Genomic DNA, 22,770 nt, shown 5'->3' with positions numbered 1-22,770 from the left:
GCCTGGCGTGCTGCAGTCCATGGGGTTGCAGAGTCGGACATGACTGAGTGACTGAACTGACTAACTGTAAGCAACTTTGCCTATAATTCTTTAGGAGAAATCTGATAGCATTTACAGCCTTTAAGTATTATAATAAAGAGATTCAAAGTCTGATGGACACCAAAGCCTACTGTGTGACTGTACACAACAGGCAAACAACTAGGAAACCTAGATCACTGGATACCACGACAGCTGAAGATGCAAACGCTGGCTTTTACAGCTTGGTAAGAACACTGCAGAATGTCCCTCCTACAGGCAGTGGGAGCTGAGGGTGGTGTCTACACCTGCTGAGTCTGGTGGACTCTTAACATACTGCTTCTTATTCATTCTGAGCCTCATATGGTGACGCAGTCCAAGGGATAAAACTGAAACGGGGAGAAAGATTCTTCCATGTTAAACTAGGAGGTGGTGAGGCCAGGGAATGTGCTTCAGATCCAAGACCTAGATTTGAGGCCTGGCCTCACCAGGGCGGGGCTTCGGGCACACTGCTCAGTCTGGTCCTGCCTCCACTGCTGGTCCATACGGAGTGATGCTGCCAGCCTGTGGGTGGCGCGGCTACGCTGAAGGCTGGCACACAGCAGGCACTCCCCTAATGCTCATCCCCCTCCCCTGTCCCTGTGTGGAGGCGATACCTGTGCCCTGTATTAGACTCTGGGGGCACCGCAGCACTGGCAAGTGCAGAAGCGGGGCAGCGCTGGACGGATGGAGCCCTGTGCCTCCCCCCAAGCAGGGCAGACCTAGCCCACCTGCTCAGTTCGCAATAAACCCCTGCAGCCCCCAGTGCAGGTTCCCTCTAGCAGGAGAGCTTAACTCGACTCCACATGAACTCTTGGGTCCCGGTCACCCTTGCTTTGGCTCGGCGGGGGATGGTTCAGTATCCTCTCACTAGTCCGTTCTGGGTACCAGTAGGACCAGAACTAATGAAGATATATTGGTGGGAATGTAAACTGGTGCAAAACTGTGGAAAACAGTATGCAGGTTCCTCCAAAAACTAGAGTTGTCACATGATCCAGCAACCCCACTCCTGGGCATACACCTGGAGAAAACACTAATTCGAAGATACAGATGCCCCCAGCATTCACGGCAGCACTGCTACAATGGCCAGGACATGGACACAACCTAATCGTCCCCGGAAAGAAAAACGGTGAAAGAAGATACGATATACATACACATACACGATGGAACGCTACTCAGCCATGAAAAAGAACGAAACAATGCCATTCGCAGCAACAGGGATGGACCTAGAGTGTCACAATAAGTCAGATGGAGAAAGACAACCACCATATGACATCACTCATATGTGGGATGTGAAAGAAGGTGCGTGACTTTGTCTATGAAACAGAAACAGACTCACGGACGCAGAGAACAGACTTGTTTTTGCCAAAAAGGGCAGGGGGGTGAGGGAAAGATGGATTGGGAGTTTGGGACGAGCAGATGCAAACTATTATATATATGTAAAACTGAATCACTCTGCCATACACCAGAAAGCACAGTACCTTGTAAGTAACTACGCTAAGTCACTTCGGTCGTGTCCGACTCTGTGCGACCCCATAGACGGCAGCCCACCAGGCTCCCCTGTCCCTGGGATTCTCCAGGCAAGAACACTGGAGTGGGTTGCCATTTCCTTCTCCAATGCATGAAAGTGAAAAGTGAAAGTGAAGTCGCTCAGTTGTCTCCGACTCTTAGTGACCCCATGAACTGCAGCCCACCAGGCTCCTCCGTCCATGGGATTTTCCAGGCAAGAGTACTGGAGTGGGGTGCCATTGCCTTCTCCTGTAAGTAACTATACTTCAATAAAATAAATTTAAAGAAAAAGAAAGAAGTAGGGAAAATAGCAGCAGGCCCTTTTTAAGGCTCGGTGAACCATGTGGAAAGCCCGAAGGTGAACAGGCTTGAAGAGAGGGAGAATGAAAGTGTCCCAGTCAATGTGGCAACAGGTAAGGCAGGAGGCAGTGGGGATCTGAGTTACAGTTCTGGCTCCCAGCTGCAAGACTTCACAAATGCCCCTCAAGTTCCTTCTGCCTGCTTTCACATCTAAAATGCAGATAATACCATTTGTCTTTCAGTCCTTATATAACTCCTGTGAGATAAAAAATGAAGTGACTCTTAAGAGGGTACCCATGAAAATGTTAGTCGCTCAGTCATGTCCAACTCTTTACAACCCCATGGAACACAATCCACCAGGCTCCTCTGTCCATGGAATTCTCCAGGCAGGAGTACTGAGGTGGGTTGCCATGCCCTTCTCCAGGGGATCTTCTTGATCCAAGGATTGAACCCAGGTCTCCTGCACTGAAGGTGGATTCTTTACTACGTGAGCCACCAGGGAAGCCAAGAGGGCACCAAGAGATGTTAAATATCTCAAGGTAGAACATTATTTGCTGCCAGGGTTCAGAGGGAAACGTCGAGTTGCCTGGATTACCTATGACAATTGTGTACAAGGGCCATTTCTTTGTCCAGCTGCTTGCAGGGCACAACAGACACAACAGCTTGTCATAAACCTCTTCTCACCCCAGGTGCCAGCCCCACTGGGTGCTCATGGAAAGTGAGAGGTCCTCTGTTTCACCCAACCTCAGCATCAGCTAACAGGGCAATGCCAACTGGCCTCGTCTCCTTGTTCACTCACTCAACTCACTCGTTTGTTCATTTGACAAATACTGTACTTTCTATGAAGCAGAAAATAAGGGTTTGGAGTTCAGATTGCTTAGGTTTGAATCTCAGCTCCTCCGAGCAGCTGAGTGGTCTTTGCGAGCCCCATAACCTTTCTTTGCCTCAGTTTCCTCAACTGTAAAATGATGAAAATGTCAGCAACCACCTCAGAGAGCTGTGGGGATGGGGGGAGTAAATTAATTATACTGTGTAAAGTGCTCAGAAATGTGCATGATCAAACACCATGGGTTGGCTCTTACTGTAATTATGAGCAAGGGACTTTTCTACGCCCTTGGGGATGACTTGGTTTAAAAAAAAAAAAAAGGAACTAGAACACCTGCCTTTAGAGAGCTTCTTTTTAGTGAGGGAGATAGAGAAACAAAATAAATTAATTATATGTAATGTTAAAAGCTAGTGATTGCTCTAAGTAAGAATGAAGAGAAGATAAGGAATTGGGACTGTTGGGGAAGAGGGTATTCAGATAAGGCATCACTGAGAAGGCAACATTCAAGAAAAGACCTGAGGAGGGAAAAATGTGAGCCATGCAAGTGTCTGGGAAGGACATAATAGAAAGCAGCAAATGAAGTGCGGCAGCCGTGACAGCAAAGCGTCCAGCAGGTTCCAGGAGGAGCGGGCATATGTGTGTGTGCCCATATGTGCGTGTGTGCATGTGTGTGTGTGTGCATGCATTGGGGTTGGAAGTAGGAAGAGATGGTATCTGGGAGGTCAGAGCACCCAGAGCTTGTTGGTGGGGGTGGGGGGGGTCCCATATAAAGCCTTGGCTTTTCCTTGGAGTGAAATAGAAGCTACTGGAGAATTCTGGGCAGAGGAGTGACAGGATCTGCTGAGCTGAGAACAGTAGACAGGAGCAGAAGCAGGAACAGAGACAGTTAGGAAGCCACACAGCAGTGCACAGAGAGAGAGAGAGAGAGAAGAGAGAGATAAAGAGGACAGCCTCAGGCATCTTTTTCCAACAAACCTCCATGAAATGCTCATAGGGTGGCTTTGAAGGGTCTCTCAGGCATCTGTTCAAAACTTAACAAACAACTTTTAAAACTACCCTGGGTGCTGGACATCTGAATGTGGATGAGACAGAGTCTCTGGGGACAAAGGCCCACATTTAAAAAAATTACAGAGCAGTATACAACAGATGTCCAACCAGGATGTAAAGGCCACTGAGAGGAGAGAGAGAATTAACTCTGGGGACGGGAAGGGGTGGGGTAAGTGTCAGAGAAGGCTTCCAGGAAATTAGGGACTTCCGGGCTGGGTTTGGTAGGCAAAATAGAAGTTAGTGGCTTAGCACAAAAACAGTGTTTTGCAGATAATTGGTGCTCAATAAAGAGCCACTGAATGGTTTTGGCATCCTGGGGCTTTGATAGAAATAGAAAAAGATACTATTCTAACCCAGAAGCTTTACATAATCAGAAGAGACATAAACAGTAATTTCCAATCTGGTTAACAAGCTCACTTAGACACAGAACATCTGCATTCCTCTCTAATAATGATTTTAGCCAGTCACCAAATTTCTCTAAGTTTGCTTCAGTATGAAATTTCCCTATAGTAACAATAGTAAGAAAGGTCTATTAATCAACACATTTATGAGAAGTAATGTTCTGAACCAATGAACACAACATACTATGAAAAAGAAGTAAGGGCGCTGCCCTTGTAACAAAGGCTAAGTAACAGTTTGGAGAAAATGTGATTCACCTAACACCCACAGAGCTGGAGAAGACGGGGTGGGGAGAAGGGGAGGCTGCCCCCTTGGACAGAAGCACTAGGAGGGACAACATGGGTGGTCCTTCCCTCTTGGTTCAGGTGATGGATCTTTTCCGTTAACCCTCTACCTTGAGTGGGCGTCTGGCTAAACCTTCGATTGAGTTATTACACCATGACATATCAGGTGCAGGTGGATTCAGATACAGGTCTGGAAGCAGCATCTAAAGAAGTAAGGTCAGGAATTTGCTAAAGAAAAAAAGGGGTGGCGAGTGGGAAGCAGGTTCAAGGCTATGAAATTGGGATTTGGGCCAAGTTTAGCCAGCTAGGTGAGGAGTAAGGGGCATATTTGTTATTTATGTTACAACAGAGGAATCCAGAGCCAAGCACAGAAAAAGTGTTCAATACATCATGCGTGACTGACTGGATTAAACACATTTCAGTTGCTTGCTGGCACCTGCCAAGAAACAACTTGTCCTGTCCTCAAAAAGAGTGAACTCTGTCCATGGGTGGCCCCTGGGGCTGATTCCCAGCAGCAGGTGCAAATTTACATTTCCACAAGTGCAATAGATAAGGTGGTGGTGAAGCTGAGCTGTGGTAATGAATCTCTATGGTGATCTTTACACTGCAAGCAAACAAGTTCATGTTGCAAAGATTCAGACATGAACCTCCCACATTTCAAACTCTTCTACATGAGGAGTCTATTGGGAGAAACAAAAACACATGTGCACGTACACACGAATGTTCAAGGTAGCAGTCCACTCTTCACAAAAGCCAAAAGGTGGAAATGACCCATATGTCCATCAGTTGGAGTAAACCAACTGTGGTCTAACCATACAATGGAATACTATTCAGCAGTGAAAAAGAATGCAGTGCTAAGGCATGCTACAGTATGCATGAACCTTACAGACGTTATGCTGAGAAACTGCCCAGGGGCACAAGAGTTTTTTAGGGTGATGCAAATGTTGTAAAACTAGATTGTGGGAGTAATTGCCAAACCCTAATAATTAACAACAACAAAAAGCTCCACTGAATTGTACCCTTATGTAGAGTGAATTTGAGGGTCTGTAAATTACACCCCAATAAAGTTGTTAAAAAACACACACACACACATCTGAAATGCTCTTACAACATGCTCTTCAGCTATATTTTCTACTTCCTGTAAAAACCCTATAAATACTATACAGGATGATTGTGCGCACATCATTTTGCAAGAAGCTGTGTCTTTTATGTGAAAACCAAGTATATTGGTTTCTGGGCTCCGTCAGCAGAAGTTAAGGCTTTCAGAGGACCTACTCTGTGCGAGGTACCTTCTCAGCCTTAAACATGTATTCATTTATTGATTCCTCTACCAACCCCATGGGGTAGGTAGTAGTATCCCCACTGTACAGAAGAGGCAACTTGACCAAGGTCACTGAGAGTAGGGGCTAAGCCAGGAAGTGAACTTGGCTGTCAGACTCTAGGGCCCAGCACTCAACCATTACCCACTTAACCCCCCTGGGTTCAGGAATGGCTGGGCAAACAGCAACCACCAATTTTTCAAAAGAGTGAATACTTCTTAAGCAACTGCCAACCTTCTCCCTGTGTCAGTTCCTCTTCCTCTTTCCCTGTGACCTGGCACTTCCACCCTCCCCGCTACGCGGAGCTATCCAGATTCCCTGCCAGGTTTGTTCTTGCATCTAGAACATGCCCCTTGGAGGTCAGGATTGGGCCCCCATGAACCAGATTTCCCAAGAGGTAAAGTTGATTCCACTGCGGCTCTTGGAGTTAACTCTTTTCTCCCCCTCCCTATCTCCAGAGTGCTTTTCTCATAAATGATACAGCTCCTTGCAAAATAATGTGAGCATGGCTTTCAGAAATTAACCTGAGCATTGACATTCCATCAAAAGAACTTGCTCTACTCTCTGGCCTGAGGCACTGAAGTCTTTCCCAAGAAATGCATAAGGAGAACCTTAACAAGCCTGAACACACCCAGGTTAGGGGAGAAGAGTGCTCTGGATCTTAGAATACACTGGATTTTTCTCCTTGGCACCAGCTCCTACTGTGGGAGAGGGTGTTTCTCTTGGAGAGCAATTCAATAGGGTTTGCTATGCAAATCGGCACTATTAGCACAGTAGAGGGAAAGCAAGTGGTTTTCCTAAAGCCAGGATTCATTCCCGTTGGGTGCTGCCTGGTTTGGAGGGGGAGGTTGCCTGCTGTCAAGCACTCTGTACAGAGTACACACTGAGGCCCAGGGCTTTCTCAATTGTGGTCAAATGGCATCCTCTGGCCCCCATTGCCTGGGGTGAGTGTGATGAACAACCTTGAAAGGGTTCTGGGATTAAAGCTTCCTTATTCCCTTAGCAGATCACACGGAGGGCTCTGAAGGCAGAGATCAGCCTAATTAGGGCTGTGGCGCTCCGACAGCAAGCGTGCACTGCCGCCACCTTTCAGAGCTTGAGGCTTTCCTGTTCACACCAGAAACAGCCTCTCTCCTCTCACTGCTCTTTGAAGATAGTCTTTGGGCGGCAAAAATAATGAACACTCCAAGCTCTGAAACACCAGAGCCTGGAGCTAATCATTAAGAGGCAGAAGACCCGATCTGTGAACCAATGGGGTCTTGGCTTCCTAATTTCCTTCTGGAGTTGGGGAACATTATGGCTTCAAGAAAACCCTCCCCAGAGGCCTAGGATAAACTCAAAATAGGCCCCTTTATTGCTCATTAGCAGCAATGAGAGAATGCTGATAAGAAATGCCCCTAAACACAAACAATTCCTAGAGTGACTTTTCTAAAACACCAGTCTGATAGCATCACTGCCCTATTCCTGAGTTAAAACCTGTCTTCAGCCTCCTCTTGTCCCAGAATCAAATTCTGAGTTCTTGAGCTGAGCCTCAGCCATCTTTTCATGATGTGTCTGCTCCGACCTCCTCTTGCATCATCTCTCTCTCTTCAGTCACAGCCACCTTCCAACTCACCATTTCTGTTTTTCCCCCAGGCCTTCACATCTCGACCTCTCAGGTACCCCCACTTTGCCTTCAGGACTCATCTCCCGCCAAGTGCTTGCAGATACTCTCCCTCCCCTCCCCCGTCCCCACCCTGTACCTGAGTTACAGGATCCCAGAGCACACCTGGGTAGTCGCTGTGACAGATGTAGTCAATGGCAGCAGCACTGCCTATCATCCTGACCCTGAAGCTACTTAAGAACAGAGACTCATCCTTTGACACCTCTTCTTCCCCAACTCCAGGAACAGTCTGCAGTCCCCTCCAGTTGACAAATACTTACAGAGCGGATGCATGAATAACAGCAGGCAGAAAAGAAACCCCTGGGTTTCTGTGAGCTGCAGAACTCTGCAGAAGAAAATCTCTACCCAGGAGAAGTGTGAAAGGGCAATTTTATGAGTATGTTTTCTAGGAAACAATTTTATTAATTGTCTCTCCAAGTCATTAGGGTCAAGAGGAGCCTGCTGGATCTTGGCACACAGGAATGAAAAGCACACACACTCATTACCTTCCTTATTCATTTAATCATTCTTTCAGTTTTGTTCACCTTCTCCCCGACAGGCAGAGGGCTAGGCACTTCGATGTCAAGGGGACCAAACTGGGTGTGGCCCTGTATCCCTGGACATTTAACAAGGTCTATTTGGGGAACAGGACCTTCCTGTTTGAAGGGAAATCTAGTAATAGGTTTAAAAAGAATGGGTCACATGATAACTTCTAAGGACTGGCTAGCATTCAAGAATCTTAGGGAAGAAAGAAAGATGGCCTTCAAATAAATATGATAAAGTTTTTTCAAATATCATATGATACCACTTGTATGTGGATTCTAAAAAATGATATAAATGAACTTTTTTTAAACAAAACAGAAACAGACTCACAGACAATAGAAAAGAAACTTATGGTTACCAGAGAGGAAAGGTGGTGGTGGTCAGGGGATAAATTAGGAGTTTGGGATTAACATATACACACAGGTGACAATGACGGTCACTCAGTCGTGTCTGACTCTTTGTGGTCCCATGGACTGGGGCCCGCCAGGCTCCTCTGTCCATGGAATTCTCCAGGCAAGAATACTGGAGTGGGTTGCCATTTCCTACTCCAGGGAATCTTCCCGATCAAGGATCGAACCCAGATCTCCTGCGTTTCAGGCAGATTCTTTACCAACTGAGCCGCCAGGGAAGCCATATACACGCTAATATATATATATACTAATCAACAAGGACCCACTGTATAGCACAGAGACCTATACTTAGTATTCTGTAATAACCAAATGGGAAAACAATCTGAAAAAGAATGTACATGTATAACTTAATCACTTTGCTGTATACCTGAAACTAATACAGTATTGTAAACCATATATACTCTTGATATAAAATTCAAAATGTCTTTTTACAATGTGGTGGTGAGTAACCATTTTCCCTGAGAGGAAGTGGAGATAGGAAAGGTGGAAGTGGGTTCTGGCAGGGATCCTGGTAAGATCTCAGCCTCCAGGAAGGGTAGTAAAGTCTGTGATGTGTTAAAATCTCACTGCCACAGGCCACAGCATCCCTGTCTGCACCTTTGGGAAGGGCTGGCAGCTTCTTGAGATCAAAGAAGATGGGAAGTATAGCTCTGGGATAAGTGTCATCGCCTGAGGCTCCGGCAATGCTGTTGGCGCAAGCCTGCATGGGCTCAAACCAACCCAGCATCCAACCCTGATTCCATGACTGAGCCCTATGGTTGAGACTCTTGGTTCTTGTTATCCAGAGAATGGATGATGATTGCTACCTCCCAGGATTACTGTGAGGATAAATGAGATGATGCGTTGGGATGTAAAGTCTGTATGTAAAGGGCTGCCCCTGTCAGGATAATGATACTGTCATTCTTGAGTTAAGTGTCATATAAAGAGTGAATGAGATAGTGATTCAAATGCTCAGCTCTCGTGGTAAAGTCTGATGAATACTACTGTAGAATACATTGTCACATAATAATATAATAATATATATTAAATAATCAACAGCAATAGTGTGTCTTTATTGAACATATGTGTCGGCCTTGTTCCAAGCACTTCATATGTACTAGCTCATTTCCACATTAGCCGCTTGAGGTTCTAGTATCATCCTCATTTTGCAGGGGAGGAAACTAACACATCCAAGTCATACGGCCAGAAGGCCTCAGCGGAGGGGCTGGAACGCCAGTGGATGGCTGCACTGTAGTCTCTCTTTCCATTAACAAACGTTCAGAACATCAGGCCCGGGCCCCTGAAGCCTCTGTCTCTGGCTGGCCCCGTCCAGCGGCTGCATTCAGGGATGTCCATGGCTTACCACAGTCTGTGGCCTCAGATCTTTCCTTGGAAACCTGCCTTGGCCTACAGTCCATGCCTACTTTCAGTCTGAACACGCCATTCCTACTTTCAGCCTTCAGAGTCCTCCCTGCCTATGTGTCAAGATCTCTTGATCGCACTAAGATGCTCTGCTTTGAAGCAGAGCTCCTCATATCTTGTACCTGGTCAAGGACCTCATATTTCCCTGCCCACGGGGGCTCTCGGCCTGACTATTTATATCTCTGTGTTATTTTTGAAGCCTAAGGAATTAAGATGTTTTAAAATGATGGCAATGATACTTTTGGCCTTTACTTCTCTGAGCACAAGACACAGTGTCCCAACTCTGTTGGGGGTGGTGGGACCCTAGGAAGTAAAGTTTTGCTTTTATCTGTTTTATATACTTGGATTTCAAGTAAAGTTTCATTTGAAAAGGAATCCTATTTTTAAAAACGTTTGAAAACCACTAAAGAGTCCTACCTATTTGGAATTACCGACATATATTGAGCCATCTATCTGTCCCCCTCCCCACCCAAGTCTTTGTGTGATTCCCGGACAAGGCACAGGTCTGATGGTGAAGGAGGTCTTCATCTTGACCATCCGGTCCCTCCCTTCAGTATCCATTTGACCTTCCACCCACAAGGAACATTTTTACTCCAATGACAGCCAGACTCCTCTGGGTGACCATGGCAGTTCATATGTTAGAATTTCAAGAAGCCCTCATCTAGCTTGTGGAATCCTCCAAATCAGGAAAATCTCACAGGATCATGGTGAGCTTTTACTTATTCACGAGTTGCCTGGGGTACCAGAAGGGGGGGAATGGCGAGGACAGATGGACTTAGGAGAGTCTTACCTGTTTTTCGATGAAAGCATTGATTCTTTGCAGCATCCCCTCGCATGTGAATTCATATGGCATGTATGGCTCAATCTGCAGAAACAGAACAGATCATGAAAGAGGAGGACATGATTCATGTAATCTGTACCTATTTCTCCACTGATCCACCCACACTCAGGTGCCAATGCCTGCAGGCAGTCAGGTGAGGGGCTTAGAATATGAACTTGGAAATCAGCAGACCTGTCTTCACAACCTCCCTGTTCCTTATCAGCTGTGGGATCCAGAGCAAATGAACTACCATCTTTGAGCCTCAGATCCTTCATGTGTGAAATGGTGATAAGAAAAACCCATTCTTTGGAATCTGTGGTGAATATTACATCGAGGGAAAAAGTAAAGTGCTTAGTTCAGTGTCTAACACACAGCAGGCATTCAACCAAAGGTAGAGAGGGTCAGTTGTTGGAAGGTAAGATCTATGGGGCAGGGTCCATGGCTGCGGGATCATCTGTATCCTGGCGCTGAGCAGCAGGGCACACATTGGAACCAGCAAACACCTGGTGAATGAATGCAGGCCTCCTACCCTGAGAAAGGCATGTAATGAGTTATTTCATGACAGTGAAAAAACTTCCTTTTGTACTGGTAGCTGAATATGTACCCAAAGAACTCATGGAGCAAAACACAGTGATGACGCATCACAGAGATTTCAGCAAGAGGTCCCAGGAGGCTAGAAGGTCAAAGCCAACTTCTGCTAATGTTGGGCTCTTAAGACCATCTGTGATTCTAGCAAGCCAAGACTGAGGGAGGACCAAGATATGGAAGATGTTCTATGGGGAGCAAGTAGCGGGAAACTACTTGAAAGAAGGAGTGTGGGAGGACAGAACTAGGATCATGGAAGCTAACGAGCTAGGCTAGAAAGCAGGTCACTGGATTTCCACAAAGGACTTGAGATTTCTACCCTCAGGAGCCTGGACTTTATCTGAGGGTGCAAGTAATGCAGAAGGTGCCTCACTGGGGTGGGGGAGGCAATCTGATCAATACTGTGATACCTGACGGAAGGGAAAGAAAAGTGGGTTGGAGTTCTGCACTGCCTATGCCAACATTCTGAGGTCTGTGTCTTCAGGGGCAGCCGTCTGGCATTATTAACCTGAAATGGACATTACACTTAGGAGAAAATCACCAGTAATCCTATTTTTAACAACTTCAGAGAACCCAACAGCAGTTAGCACGTTCACCACTTCCCTCTTAAATCTGCACTGCTAAGTCACTTCAGTCGTGTCCGACTCTGTGCGACCCAATAGACGGCAGCCCACCAGGCTCCCCCGTCCCTGGGATTCTCCAGGCAAGAACACTGGAGTGGGCTGCCATTTCCTTCTCCAAGTCTGCACTTGCCTATCTCAAATCTACAGGGTGGAAGCCTGGACAAAACGTCTGTGAGGTGAAGCCTGATGAAAATGGGAAATTGACAGAGAAGATACTCATCTGTGGGAAGTCAAGCAGTTGGGCTCAAGGCGTATTCTCCCATTTTCTGTGTTGATTCATACATTACATTTGAAATCTTCATCATCTATCATTGTTACTTTCATAACGTGTCTTTGAATACACAATTAGATGACATATCACACAGCCATTGCTGCCCACATCTACCCAGAGAGAGCCAAAAGAGGCAGAGCCATAAGTACTGTCATACCAGGGCAGGACTATTCTGCAAGAACTGAGGTCCTTTTGTCCCTAGATAGTTCTTCTCAGATGAGCACAAAATTCTTTAACTGACTTATATCTTCCAATCCTGCATCTTTTCATCTCAAGCTTTTGCACCTGCTGTGCCCTCTCTAACCCAAACGTAGTCCTTTACACCCAATGTATACTTTTTATTTTCTTTTAAAAAATATTTATTTAACCAACCTGTGAATGATTCCAGAAGCTTTCTCTAATTGGCTAGAGAATATGTCTCCCCCCATGTTTGTGGGAAAATATATGGAGGAATAAGAACAACAACAAAAAACATATAATAGAGGACTTGGCATGTCAGTTTCATTTATAAAGGGATAAGTAGGATTTCTAGAGTGAGGTAAACAAACAGCAGTGGCCATGTGTCATGCCACCAACAGGTCCAGCTATGCGGTAGAAAGCATACTAAACACTCAAAGGTAATTCCTACAACATATTCCAAAGGGCATCCATTAGAAATGAAAGTGAATTAATTCAAAGAGCTCATGCAATAAACACAGAAAAATGCCTCTTCCTATGTCACCCTACCAACCAAACCCAGGTTAACCAAAGGGATGCCGACTCATTACTTGCTCTGTGGCCAGTTCACTACTCTGAAAGATAAGGAACCAATTTTCCTATACAGGAAAAGCCAAAAAGAAAAGAAACTATATTCTTACACCATCTCTGCCAGTAAGTTCCATGAGCCATCTTGCTGTGGATGGGAACAGGGCCCTCTGTGTGGGAAAGCTCTGCAGCTTAAGGAATATTGAACACTGGCTAGTCTCTGATGTTAGATCTGTTGCACAGATTTTGTGTGTGTGTCAGTGAGAGAGTTTTCTGTCAGTCCTTCAGGGAAAGTCAAGGCCTCTTTGGGGAAATGGAAGGAGAGGGAATGTGAAACCACAATGACTGAGAATCCCAAATAGGGCCAGTTATGGAGAAGCAGGGGGAGCTGTTTGATCATCCTGCCTGGTGGAAGGACTGTTAGTCATGGCCACAGGAAGGATGCCTGCAGACTGCACCATGCAGTCCCTCCTGGCCTTGGAAACTTTCCCTATCCCCCCACATTTTCCTTCATTTTCTCCTCTTTATCTTCTTCCTTCCTGTGGGATTTCCTCTCTCCTCTAGCATCACTCAGTATTCTAAGTCAGAGTGTGGATTTCTATGGGAACTACAATCTGAGATCAGTTAACCCCTGCATGGCTCCACCTGACATGTGGCTTGGCACCAGTCAATGAGATATGGTCTTAGAAGGCAGAAGACCATGGGTTGAGTCTTCTCTTCTTTATCTACTAATTAGAGAATTTTAAGTTAGACACTTCATGTAATTTCTCTTGATGATTTAAAATGTAAGACAGGTCATGCCATTCCACTGTTCAAAACTACCCATCATACTTAGAATAAAATCCATAATCCCTATGGTGATCTCTTCAAAGGCTCTACATATTCTGGCTCCTATGGAATCTTTTATGGTCTCCATTATTTCCAATAGGAAGTTGGTTGTCTTTCATACTATTATTCCCCTGAATATAATAAATTTTTCTCTGGCTACTTTCAAGATTATTTTCCTTATCTTATATTTTTGACAGTTCAGCTACAATGTACCTAACTGTGTTTTTCTCCATATTTATCCTGCTTGGCCTTCACTGAGCTCCCAGGATCTGTAGGTTGATGTCATTCATCAATTTTAGAAAATTCTTAGCCATCATCTTTTCACAAATGTTTCTTCTGGTCGTTCTCTCCTCCAAGATTCTCATCACACATAAGTTGGGTTGTTTGATGTTCCACAGATCTCATATACCCCCTCTTTTTATCTTGTTTCTCTAACTTCAATAATTTCTACTGACAAGTCGTTAAGTTCACTGATTATTTTCCTCTGCTGTGTATAGTCTGCTGATAAATCCAGTGAAAGAGTTCATTTCTGATACTGTCTGTACCTTTGGTTCTAGTATTTTTTCATTTGGCTTAAAATTTCTTTTTTCCATTTCTGCTGAAATCCCCCATCCACATATGCTGTTCACTTTTTCCATCAAACATTTTAATATATTTGTCTCAGCATTTAAAATTTGCTGTCTGATAATTCCAACATCTGGGTCATCTCTGGGTCTGGTTTTATTGACAGAGTCCTCTCTTAATAATGCATAATGTTTTCTTGCTTTTTTGGGTGTTATATAACCTAAAATCTTGTAATTAAATATGAGAAATCTTGGTACCAAATTTCTGACACATTTATAACAAGCTTAAGGGTTATAAGAAATCACTGCAGATGGTGATTGCAGCCGTGAAATTAAAAGACGCTTACTCCTTGGAAGGAAAGTTATGACCAACCTAGACAGCATATGAAAAAGCAGAGATATTACTTTGCCAACAAAGGCCCGTCTAGTCAAGGCTATTATTTTTCCAGTGGTCATGTATGGATGTGAGAATTGGACTGTGAAGAAAGCTGAGTGCTAAAGAACTGATGCTTTTGAACTGTGGTGTTGGAGAAGACTCGAGAGTCCCTTGGACTGCAAGGAGATCCAACCAGTCCATTCTGAAGGAGATCAGCCCTGGGTGTTCATTGGAAGGACTGATGCTGAGGCTGAAACTCCAATATTTTGGCCACCTCATGTGAAGAGTTGACTCATTGGAAAAGACTCTGATGCTGGGAGGGATTGGGGGCAGGAGGAGAAGGGGACAACAGAGGATGAGATGGCTGGATGGCATCACCGACTCGATACACATGAGTTTGAGTGAACTCCAGGAGTTGGTGATGGACAGGGAGGACTGGTGTGCTGCGATTCATGGGGTCGCAAAGAGTCGGACATGACTGAGCGACTGAACTGAACTGAACTAAGGGTTATGATGACAATCATTTTTGTATTACTCTCATCCCTTATTTTATCTCTTTTTCTCACTCTCACTTTTTCCTTTACTTCATTTCATGCTCTTTTTCTTTTTAAATTTTATCTTAATAAACCAGTCAAAATGCTAGTTTCTATCCAGGTCCTACTACTTACTAGTTGTGTGAATTTAGGTAAATTATTTAATTTCTTTAAACCTTAATGTTCTTATCTGTAAAGGATTAAATGAGATAAGGCTCATAAAGATGCATAGAGACATTCTACATGTGTAGAAAGAGCTTCTCCCTACATATCATCTATTATAATTACCTCCCCCCCCCTACCCCAGTTAAGTGGCCTTAGTTTAAAATTATTTAAACAAATCTTTGTTGTTTAAACCACCAAGGGAAAGGGTTTTAAAATGTGGAACAGTAGATGTTCCATGGAGTGAACAGAGCCTCACTTAGGAGTGGACAGAACTTGGCAGCCACTCAGTGCTTTATGTGTCAGGCATTCCCACGAGATTTCTGTCCGACAAAAGGGATCTATTAGCTACAAGGTGTTGAACTTTATGATCCAAGATTTTCTGTCTGTACATTAACTTTTTAATTACTCCTCTTTGAGGCCATGCACACTTAACTAGGTGTTGTGGGTTGAACTGTCCCCCCAAAAAGATATGTTGAAGTCCTAACCCTGTGAATGGGACTCTATTTGGAGATGCAAATAGATATAATCAAGTGAGATGAGGTCATACTGATTTAGGGTGTACTCTAATCCAGTAAGGGCTTCCCTGGTGACTCAGAGGGTGACATGTCTGCCTGCAATGCGGGAGACCTGGGTTTGATCCCTGGGTTGGGAAGATTCCCTGGAGAAGGAAATGGCAACCCACTCCGGTACTCTTGCCTGGAAAATCCCACGGATGGAGAAGCCTGGTAGGCTACAGTCCATGGGGTTGCAAAGAGTCGTATACGACTGAGTGACTTCACTTTCTTTTCTTTCTTTCTAATCCAATATGACTGATGTCTTGGTAAGAAGTGGAAAAGACAGAGAGACACACATATGGAGACCATTTCATGACAACAGAGACAGGGATTAAAGTGCTGCAGCTACAAGCCAAGAACACCAGAAGGTGGATGAGACAAGGAAGGACCCTCCCAAAGGGGCTTCAGAGGGCGCATGGCCCTGCCAACATTTAACTTTAGACTTGGAGCCCCCAGAACTATGAAGGAATAAATTTGTGTTGTTTAAACCACCAAGCTGTGGTTCTTTCTATGGCAGCTCTTGAGGCTAACACCCTAGAGGACTCTGAGACTGAAGAAAAAAGAGCTTGCAATCTTTATGAGGAGGACCCTCTGGTGGGGAAGATTCAGACGTGCGGCAGACACTTGAGGCAACCAGACTCACTAGGCACTTCACCTCTTGGCTGGGCCACCAGAGGTCTGGGGAACTTCTGCCCTAAACTGTTGAGGCAGAGATGTTATTGTACACGTCACTGATGGGAAGCTCTGAGCAGTCACCCCAGAGCTCAGTAAGTATACTCCCTCTAAAGGGACATGGACAACACTGGAATGCTCCTGTTCCCTGGAGATGTTCTTACTAAGCTGAAAATGGCTCTTGTGGGGTACACATTTCTCAAAGGGGTCAGATGGTCCTTTACATGGCCAATTGGTGACTCCTCCCAGGATACATGCCTTTCTAGACTCTTCCCCGTGACTCTCACTGTTCCTCCAACTCTTATCTTCTTGAACCCACTTCTCAGTGTAGGTTTGCAGATCCCTACTCATCCTCTGAGACTTAACTCAATGCTGCATTCTCCTGATGTCCTTATAAGAAGCAGAGAAGACACACAGAAAAACCTACAGTTACTGGAGGGGAAAGGAGCAGGGAGGGATAAATTAGGAGTTTGAGATGACAAACTACTATATATAAAGCAGGTAAACAACAAGCTCCTATACTGTACAGCACAGGGCACTATGTTCAATATCCTGTAATAAAGTAAAATGGAAAAGAATATGAAAAAAGAGTATACACACATATCTGAATCATTTTTATGTACACAGAAAACTAACAAAATATTGTAAATCAACTATGCTTCAACTAAAAAAAAAAAAAGCAGAGAAAACAGACACTCCTCAATCTCTGGCATGTTGGTCTTGGCACCAAACACACTCTGCCTTAGTGCGGTGATTTGCAAATACCTATCCTCACTCCCTGCATGCTTCCCAGCCACCTGTTAGGTACCTCATTATGCTGGGTCCCGAGAACACAGCAGTGAGACAGATATAGTTCCTGCCCATGTTTCACAATCTAGTGAAAATCAAGACTATCACTAACAAAAATGAGAATATTATAGTATTACAATGGCCGTGACATACAAACAACCTGAGTGTCCATTGATGGAAGAATGGATAAAGAAGACATGGTATATATGTTACCTACACACACACACACACACACACACTGGAATATTACTCAGCCACAAAAATGAAATAATGCCATTTGCAGCTACATGAATGGACCAACAGACTATCATATAAGTGAAGCAAGTCAGAGAAAGGCATATCATTGTATGATATCACTGATTTGTGGAATCTAAAACACAACACAGATGAACTTGTCTACAAAACGGAAACAGACCCACAGACATAGAGGACAGACTGTGGTTGCAGGAGAGGGCTGGACTGGGAGTCCAGGCTAGCAGACGCAAACCACTACACATAGAAGGGATGAACAAGGTCCTACTGCAGAGCACAGGGAACTATATTCAATATCCTGTGATAAGCCATAGTGGAAAAGGAATATGATAAAGAACTTATATACGGATAACTGAATCACTTTGCTGTATACTTGAAACACAACACTGTAAATCAATTATACTTCAATAAAAAAGAATACTATGGCATATGTAATACTAACACTGACTTCATGTGTGCATGTGTGCTAAGGCACTTCAGTCATGTCCAAGTCTTTGCCACCCTATGGACTGTAGCTTGCTGGGCTCCTCTGTCCATGGGATTCTCCAGGCAAGAATACTGGAGTGGATTGCCATGCACTTCCCCAGGGGATCTTCCTGACCCAAGGAGCAAACCCGTGTCTCTCATGTCTCCTGCCTTGGCAGGTGAGTTCTTTACCATTAGAGCCACCTGGGAAGCCTACTGACTTCATACGACTGATTAAATGTTTATTATGATGCTGCCACTGCCTTTAAGCACTTTATATTCATTGTCTCATTGAATCTTCTCAAGCATCTGTAAACCAGATGAAACTATCCTTCATCAAGGATGAGGAAGGTTAGTAACTCAGAGGTTAAGTAACTGCCCGAGGGGGTGCCGCTAGATCCTAAGTGGAACCAGCCTCCTTTATGTTTATGAAGTAAGCATCCTCTACAGTGGTTCCGAAAGTGCTGTGCATACAGTAGGTATTTAATACATGATGCTGAACTCATCAGGAAAAGTCCGGAGAAGTTAGTTTCTTATATAAAACTCTATAAGATGTATAGGTAGAAAAGTCAAATAAATAGATGCTATAGAAAAACATTTCCCAGTAATTCCTTAATTATTCCTTATCCGTCTCACTTCTTCTTCTTCTTTTTTTTTTTTTGCAGGGGAGCAGGACTATCTTTCATGATCTTTAGAAGAGCTACATAATTAGGTCGAAGACTCAAGTAACAACTCAAGCTCCTATTACCATACATGGGACCCAGGAGTCATGTCAAAAGATCTGCAGAATCCACACTCATCTGGACACCAGCTCCGTTTCCATGTCATAGAACATCCACCAAATCCGCAGGCCAGCCCTTTAGCTGGGCTGTTTTCTAATGCCAGAGTTAAGCTGACATGGAAATGTTCTAACTACTCGAACAAAGGGGCTGGGATGCTTTCCACACCATCCCATTCACATTACCAATGGAGAAGATGGAATAAAAGAAACAACCTTCTGACTTAAAATCGCTTTCACGGCATCTTCGACCTCCTCCTGATTGCCAAGGTCAATGGTCCAAACGTGTGGCCGGCCGATGAAAACTTCAGCGTAAGGATGCTGCGACGTCAGCTGGAAAAGGAAAAACAGAACCTCAGTCTCACGAACACTGACTTTTTCAGCCTTCTGTGCCAGGTGAAGTGTAATGCTGTCTATGATTCAGAGTTGGACTTGTGTAGGTAACAAGTCATTTTCTGTTCTTCCTCCTGACGATGGAAACCTCCTAAGCACCCCATAAGCATGCGTGCAAGCTAACTCACTTCATTTGTGTCCAACTCTTTTTGCGACCCGATGGACTGTAGCTTGCCAGGCTCCTCTGTCCATGGGATTCTCAAGGCAAGAATACTGGAGTGGGTTGCCATACCCTCCTCCAGGGGATCTTCCTGACCTAGGGATCGAACCTGTGTCTCTTACCTCTCCTGCACTGGCAGATGGGTTCTTTACCACTGCGCCACCTGGGAAGCCAAGTCAACCTCATAAGCAGATAATAACAAAAGGGGGAGGGCTCCGTAGCTTCTCTGTTTTTGACCCAGCAGGACATCCACTGGGCCCTCCGAAGTCAGGACTGGATATGTATACCCTCTGGATTCGCATGCACAGCACTGACGGGTTCAGGTAAGGAAACCAAGGCTGTAAGGTGTGCCCGGCTGGTATCACCCCTAGTGCCTGTGGGTGCCCATCAGGTTCATGTGGGACATTTAAAAAGACACATGGGGACTTCCCTGGTGGTCTGGTGGCTAAGACTTTGAGCTCCCAATGCAGGGGACCTGGGGTTCAGTCTCTGGTCAGGGAACTAGATCCCACGTGCCTCAACTAAAAGTTTGCATGTCACAATTAAAAGATTGCAACATGCAAGATGTAACATAACACAACGAAGATCAACAATCCCGAGTGCTATCACTGAGACCTGTCTCAAGTAAAGAAAAAATATTTTTTTAATTAAAAATATATATATATTAAAAAAAAGACATACAGCCAGGCTGTCTTAGACCCTCTGGGCCTGGATCCTGGGCACTTTAGAGGGGATTCTAGGAGTCTAGGGGTCCCTGAAGAGTAAGAGGCAGGCCATGGCCCTGCCTGAGACCCACAGGGCAGGTCCAGTGATGTCTCCACACCCTGAATACCATCTGGAAGAAAGAGTTACATGTCATAACCAGGTGATGTGGGGGCTGTTACAAGTGGCTGTTCAACCCCTCAAATCACGCCAAGAAACAATGAACATTATTTCCTCAGTTATATCCCAGCCCTGAAAATCACCTGGATGGAACTAGTATCTACTATAAAATACTGGTTAGGACAGATAAGCATAATAAAATTGCAATAAAGTCATTACAGGTTTTAAAGTCATAGAACGACACGTAATGGCACATATGAAAGGTGACAAAAAGAGAAACAAGAAAACCAGAAAAAACAGAATTTTTGTAATAATCATCAGCAGAACATTGGAACCTTAACAGTCATAAAGACAATTTGTGATCAGAAAAGCAAGGAAAGGCAGCTTTTATTCTAAAGGAGGTTTTATTTTAAAAACAAAGGGTGACCAAAGAGACCCAGAGGAATACTGGTAACTCTCAGTTCTTAAAAAACCCAGTTTTTAAGAAAACTAAATTTGTCCCTCAGACGTATCCCCACCTTTATTCTTGTATCCCTATAAGGGTGTGATATAAAGACAGCATTCTAGACCCTGTGAGCACATGTTCAGTTCTTGGGTTGGCGGGTGCTTTCCTAGCCCCTGGCTGAGGACCAAGGATGCCAGATGCCTTGAGATGGGATAACAGTCTTGCATGGGGCAGAGCTGTCCACTCCCCACAGGCCTTCACATGCCTCCCAAGCTCTCATGTGGGTTCACAGAATCTACTCTTTGGCACAATTTGAATACACATTGAGTTTTCCAGGAACATAACTGCCATGTAAATCAAAGAACCTTTGTGTTCTGTTTTATTCGAATTTCACCAACGAGTCATTATTGTTTCAGAAAAATCATGGCGTAAAGTCAATGCCACCCAGAAGCTCTGGGTCTCCAGGACAATGTACCCTAACTAGTCCAGATGTGAAGCTGTCACAGTAACGCCAATTGTGTGTGTCTGCGTATCTGTGTGCACGTTTCTATTTAGCTTATCTTTCCTGATGGCAGTTATAAGCAAAAAGGGCTGACCAGCTTCACCTCAACGTCTTATTCCTCTTAAATACAAACATATTCACCGTAGGGAGGCATGAGACACCACCGCTGCCTTCTGGTGTGCTTCGTGAGCATGGTAGAGCATTTCTGGACTATGCATATACAAAATCTCTTTCACCTTTTTGCAAAGTATTTTCATTTCTCGTTCATATTAGAGTTAGAGAATCAGCCTTTTAAAAAATTATGTATGTTAGCAGGGCATATTACATGAATTCATTTCAGGACAGACAAGTAGATATAATACACTTAAAGAAGGGGCTGGTTCTCTTTTTTCCTTTAGACCCCAGTATACTCAGAGAACTGGATGATTCAATGGGCAGCTCTCCATCTTGCTTTTGATCACTGTTCTTTGTGTCTTACCACATGAATGATGTGCATGCAATAGCTGGTGGTGGGGAAGCGGGGAAGAAGATAAATTACTGGGCACCCATCTGAGCCTTCGCTGGCCCCCACTCATACGCTTCTAGACGCAGGGATCCTAGGTTTTATTTCTGCCTCCTCTGCCAGAGTCACACCTCTTGCTAGCCTGCAGTTCCCCATCCGTCTGACATGTACCCTCTTCTTTTTGCTCATCTGTGTGCTGAGTGAAAAAGGAGAGTGGCTGCAGGCTCTTGGAGCTGGGGGAACATCCTTTTCTTTTTTTCAGCACATACGGTAGATTGAGCACGTATCCTCGAAGCCCCTCGTTGGCCAGGCACTGTGCTCATTACCCATGCAGGTGTTATTTATCAGGTTTCCCGTGTAACAGCGAGGATTCTCAGGTTTAGAGGGGTTTCCAATTCGTCAGGACTATATAGCCAGAAAGTAACAGAGCAGATTCAAATCCAGATCCTTCAACAACTTTTAGCTTTTGATAAAAAAGGAAGATGACAATTTTAAAAGATGGTCTTGAGTTCTTTAGACAAAGACCAAAAGAAGCTCAATGTAAACACCAGCCTTTTCATCATTTTTTAAAAACTTGCTAAAAAAAGAAAAATTACAGGACTGAATGTATGTCTGTATAAGACCTTCCCTGAAGCTGAGCAAAACGTCACACCATTTTCATTTTGCGACCTGGAGAACCAAGTAATTAATTCTTCCAATTGAATCAGGGTAAACGAAAGCTGCCGTCAATGTGACTATTTAGCACTCGGTCTCCCCTCTGCCTCTTAAGGTCCCTGCTTATTTACAAGGTTGCTCTAGGCACTTAGAAGATACGAAATGCTGAGCCATTATCATCATGTTCATTTACATTTATGGAGGGTTACTTAATTTTATGAGTAAGGCTTTCTGTGATGCGTTATTCCCCATCTGAATGTTACACTCCTCCTCATTAATTTATTGAGAACCATCTGCTTTGAGCTACTTCATTGTATATCCATTAGTATGTTTACTGAAGTATATAGTTTGTAAAAGTCATGAAAATCTTATTAACTATGAGACATTATTTCAGAGTGGCCATTAAATCTCCAGGAAGAACATGAGTTCTCTTTATGGAAGAGGAAACGCTGGAGCCAGAGAATTTCCAATGGTTTACAATGTCAGAATAATGATCAAGAACCTGCTAATATGTTTCCCAATATAAAGATTAAAATACAA

The 22,770-nt window shown here is 44.3% G+C and overlaps 1 protein-coding gene across 4 annotated transcripts in view; it reads right to left on the bottom strand.

Annotated features, from left to right (window-relative positions):
* The window catches only part of MGAT5 (alpha-1,6-mannosylglycoprotein 6-beta-N-acetylglucosaminyltransferase), a 399,290-nt gene that overhangs the window by 17,381 nt on the left and 359,139 nt on the right, over positions 1-22,770 (bottom strand). For all 4 annotated transcript variants that reach the window (XM_070389588.1, XM_070389598.1, XM_070389571.1 and 1 more), the window contains 2 exons: positions 18,969-19,085; positions 10,525-10,599 (listed from right to left, as the gene is read on the bottom strand). In XM_070389588.1, coding sequence (XP_070245689.1) covers positions 10,525-10,599; positions 18,969-19,085 — 192 coding nt within the window. The remainder of the gene's footprint in view (positions 1-10,524; positions 10,600-18,968; positions 19,086-22,770) is intronic.

This window comes from Bos mutus, chromosome 2, assembly GCF_027580195.1.
Source record: "Bos mutus isolate GX-2022 chromosome 2, NWIPB_WYAK_1.1, whole genome shotgun sequence".
In the NCBI taxonomy this organism is placed as follows: domain Eukaryota; kingdom Metazoa; phylum Chordata; class Mammalia; order Artiodactyla; family Bovidae; genus Bos; species Bos mutus.
This window is presented reverse-complemented; position numbering and strand designations above follow the sequence as displayed.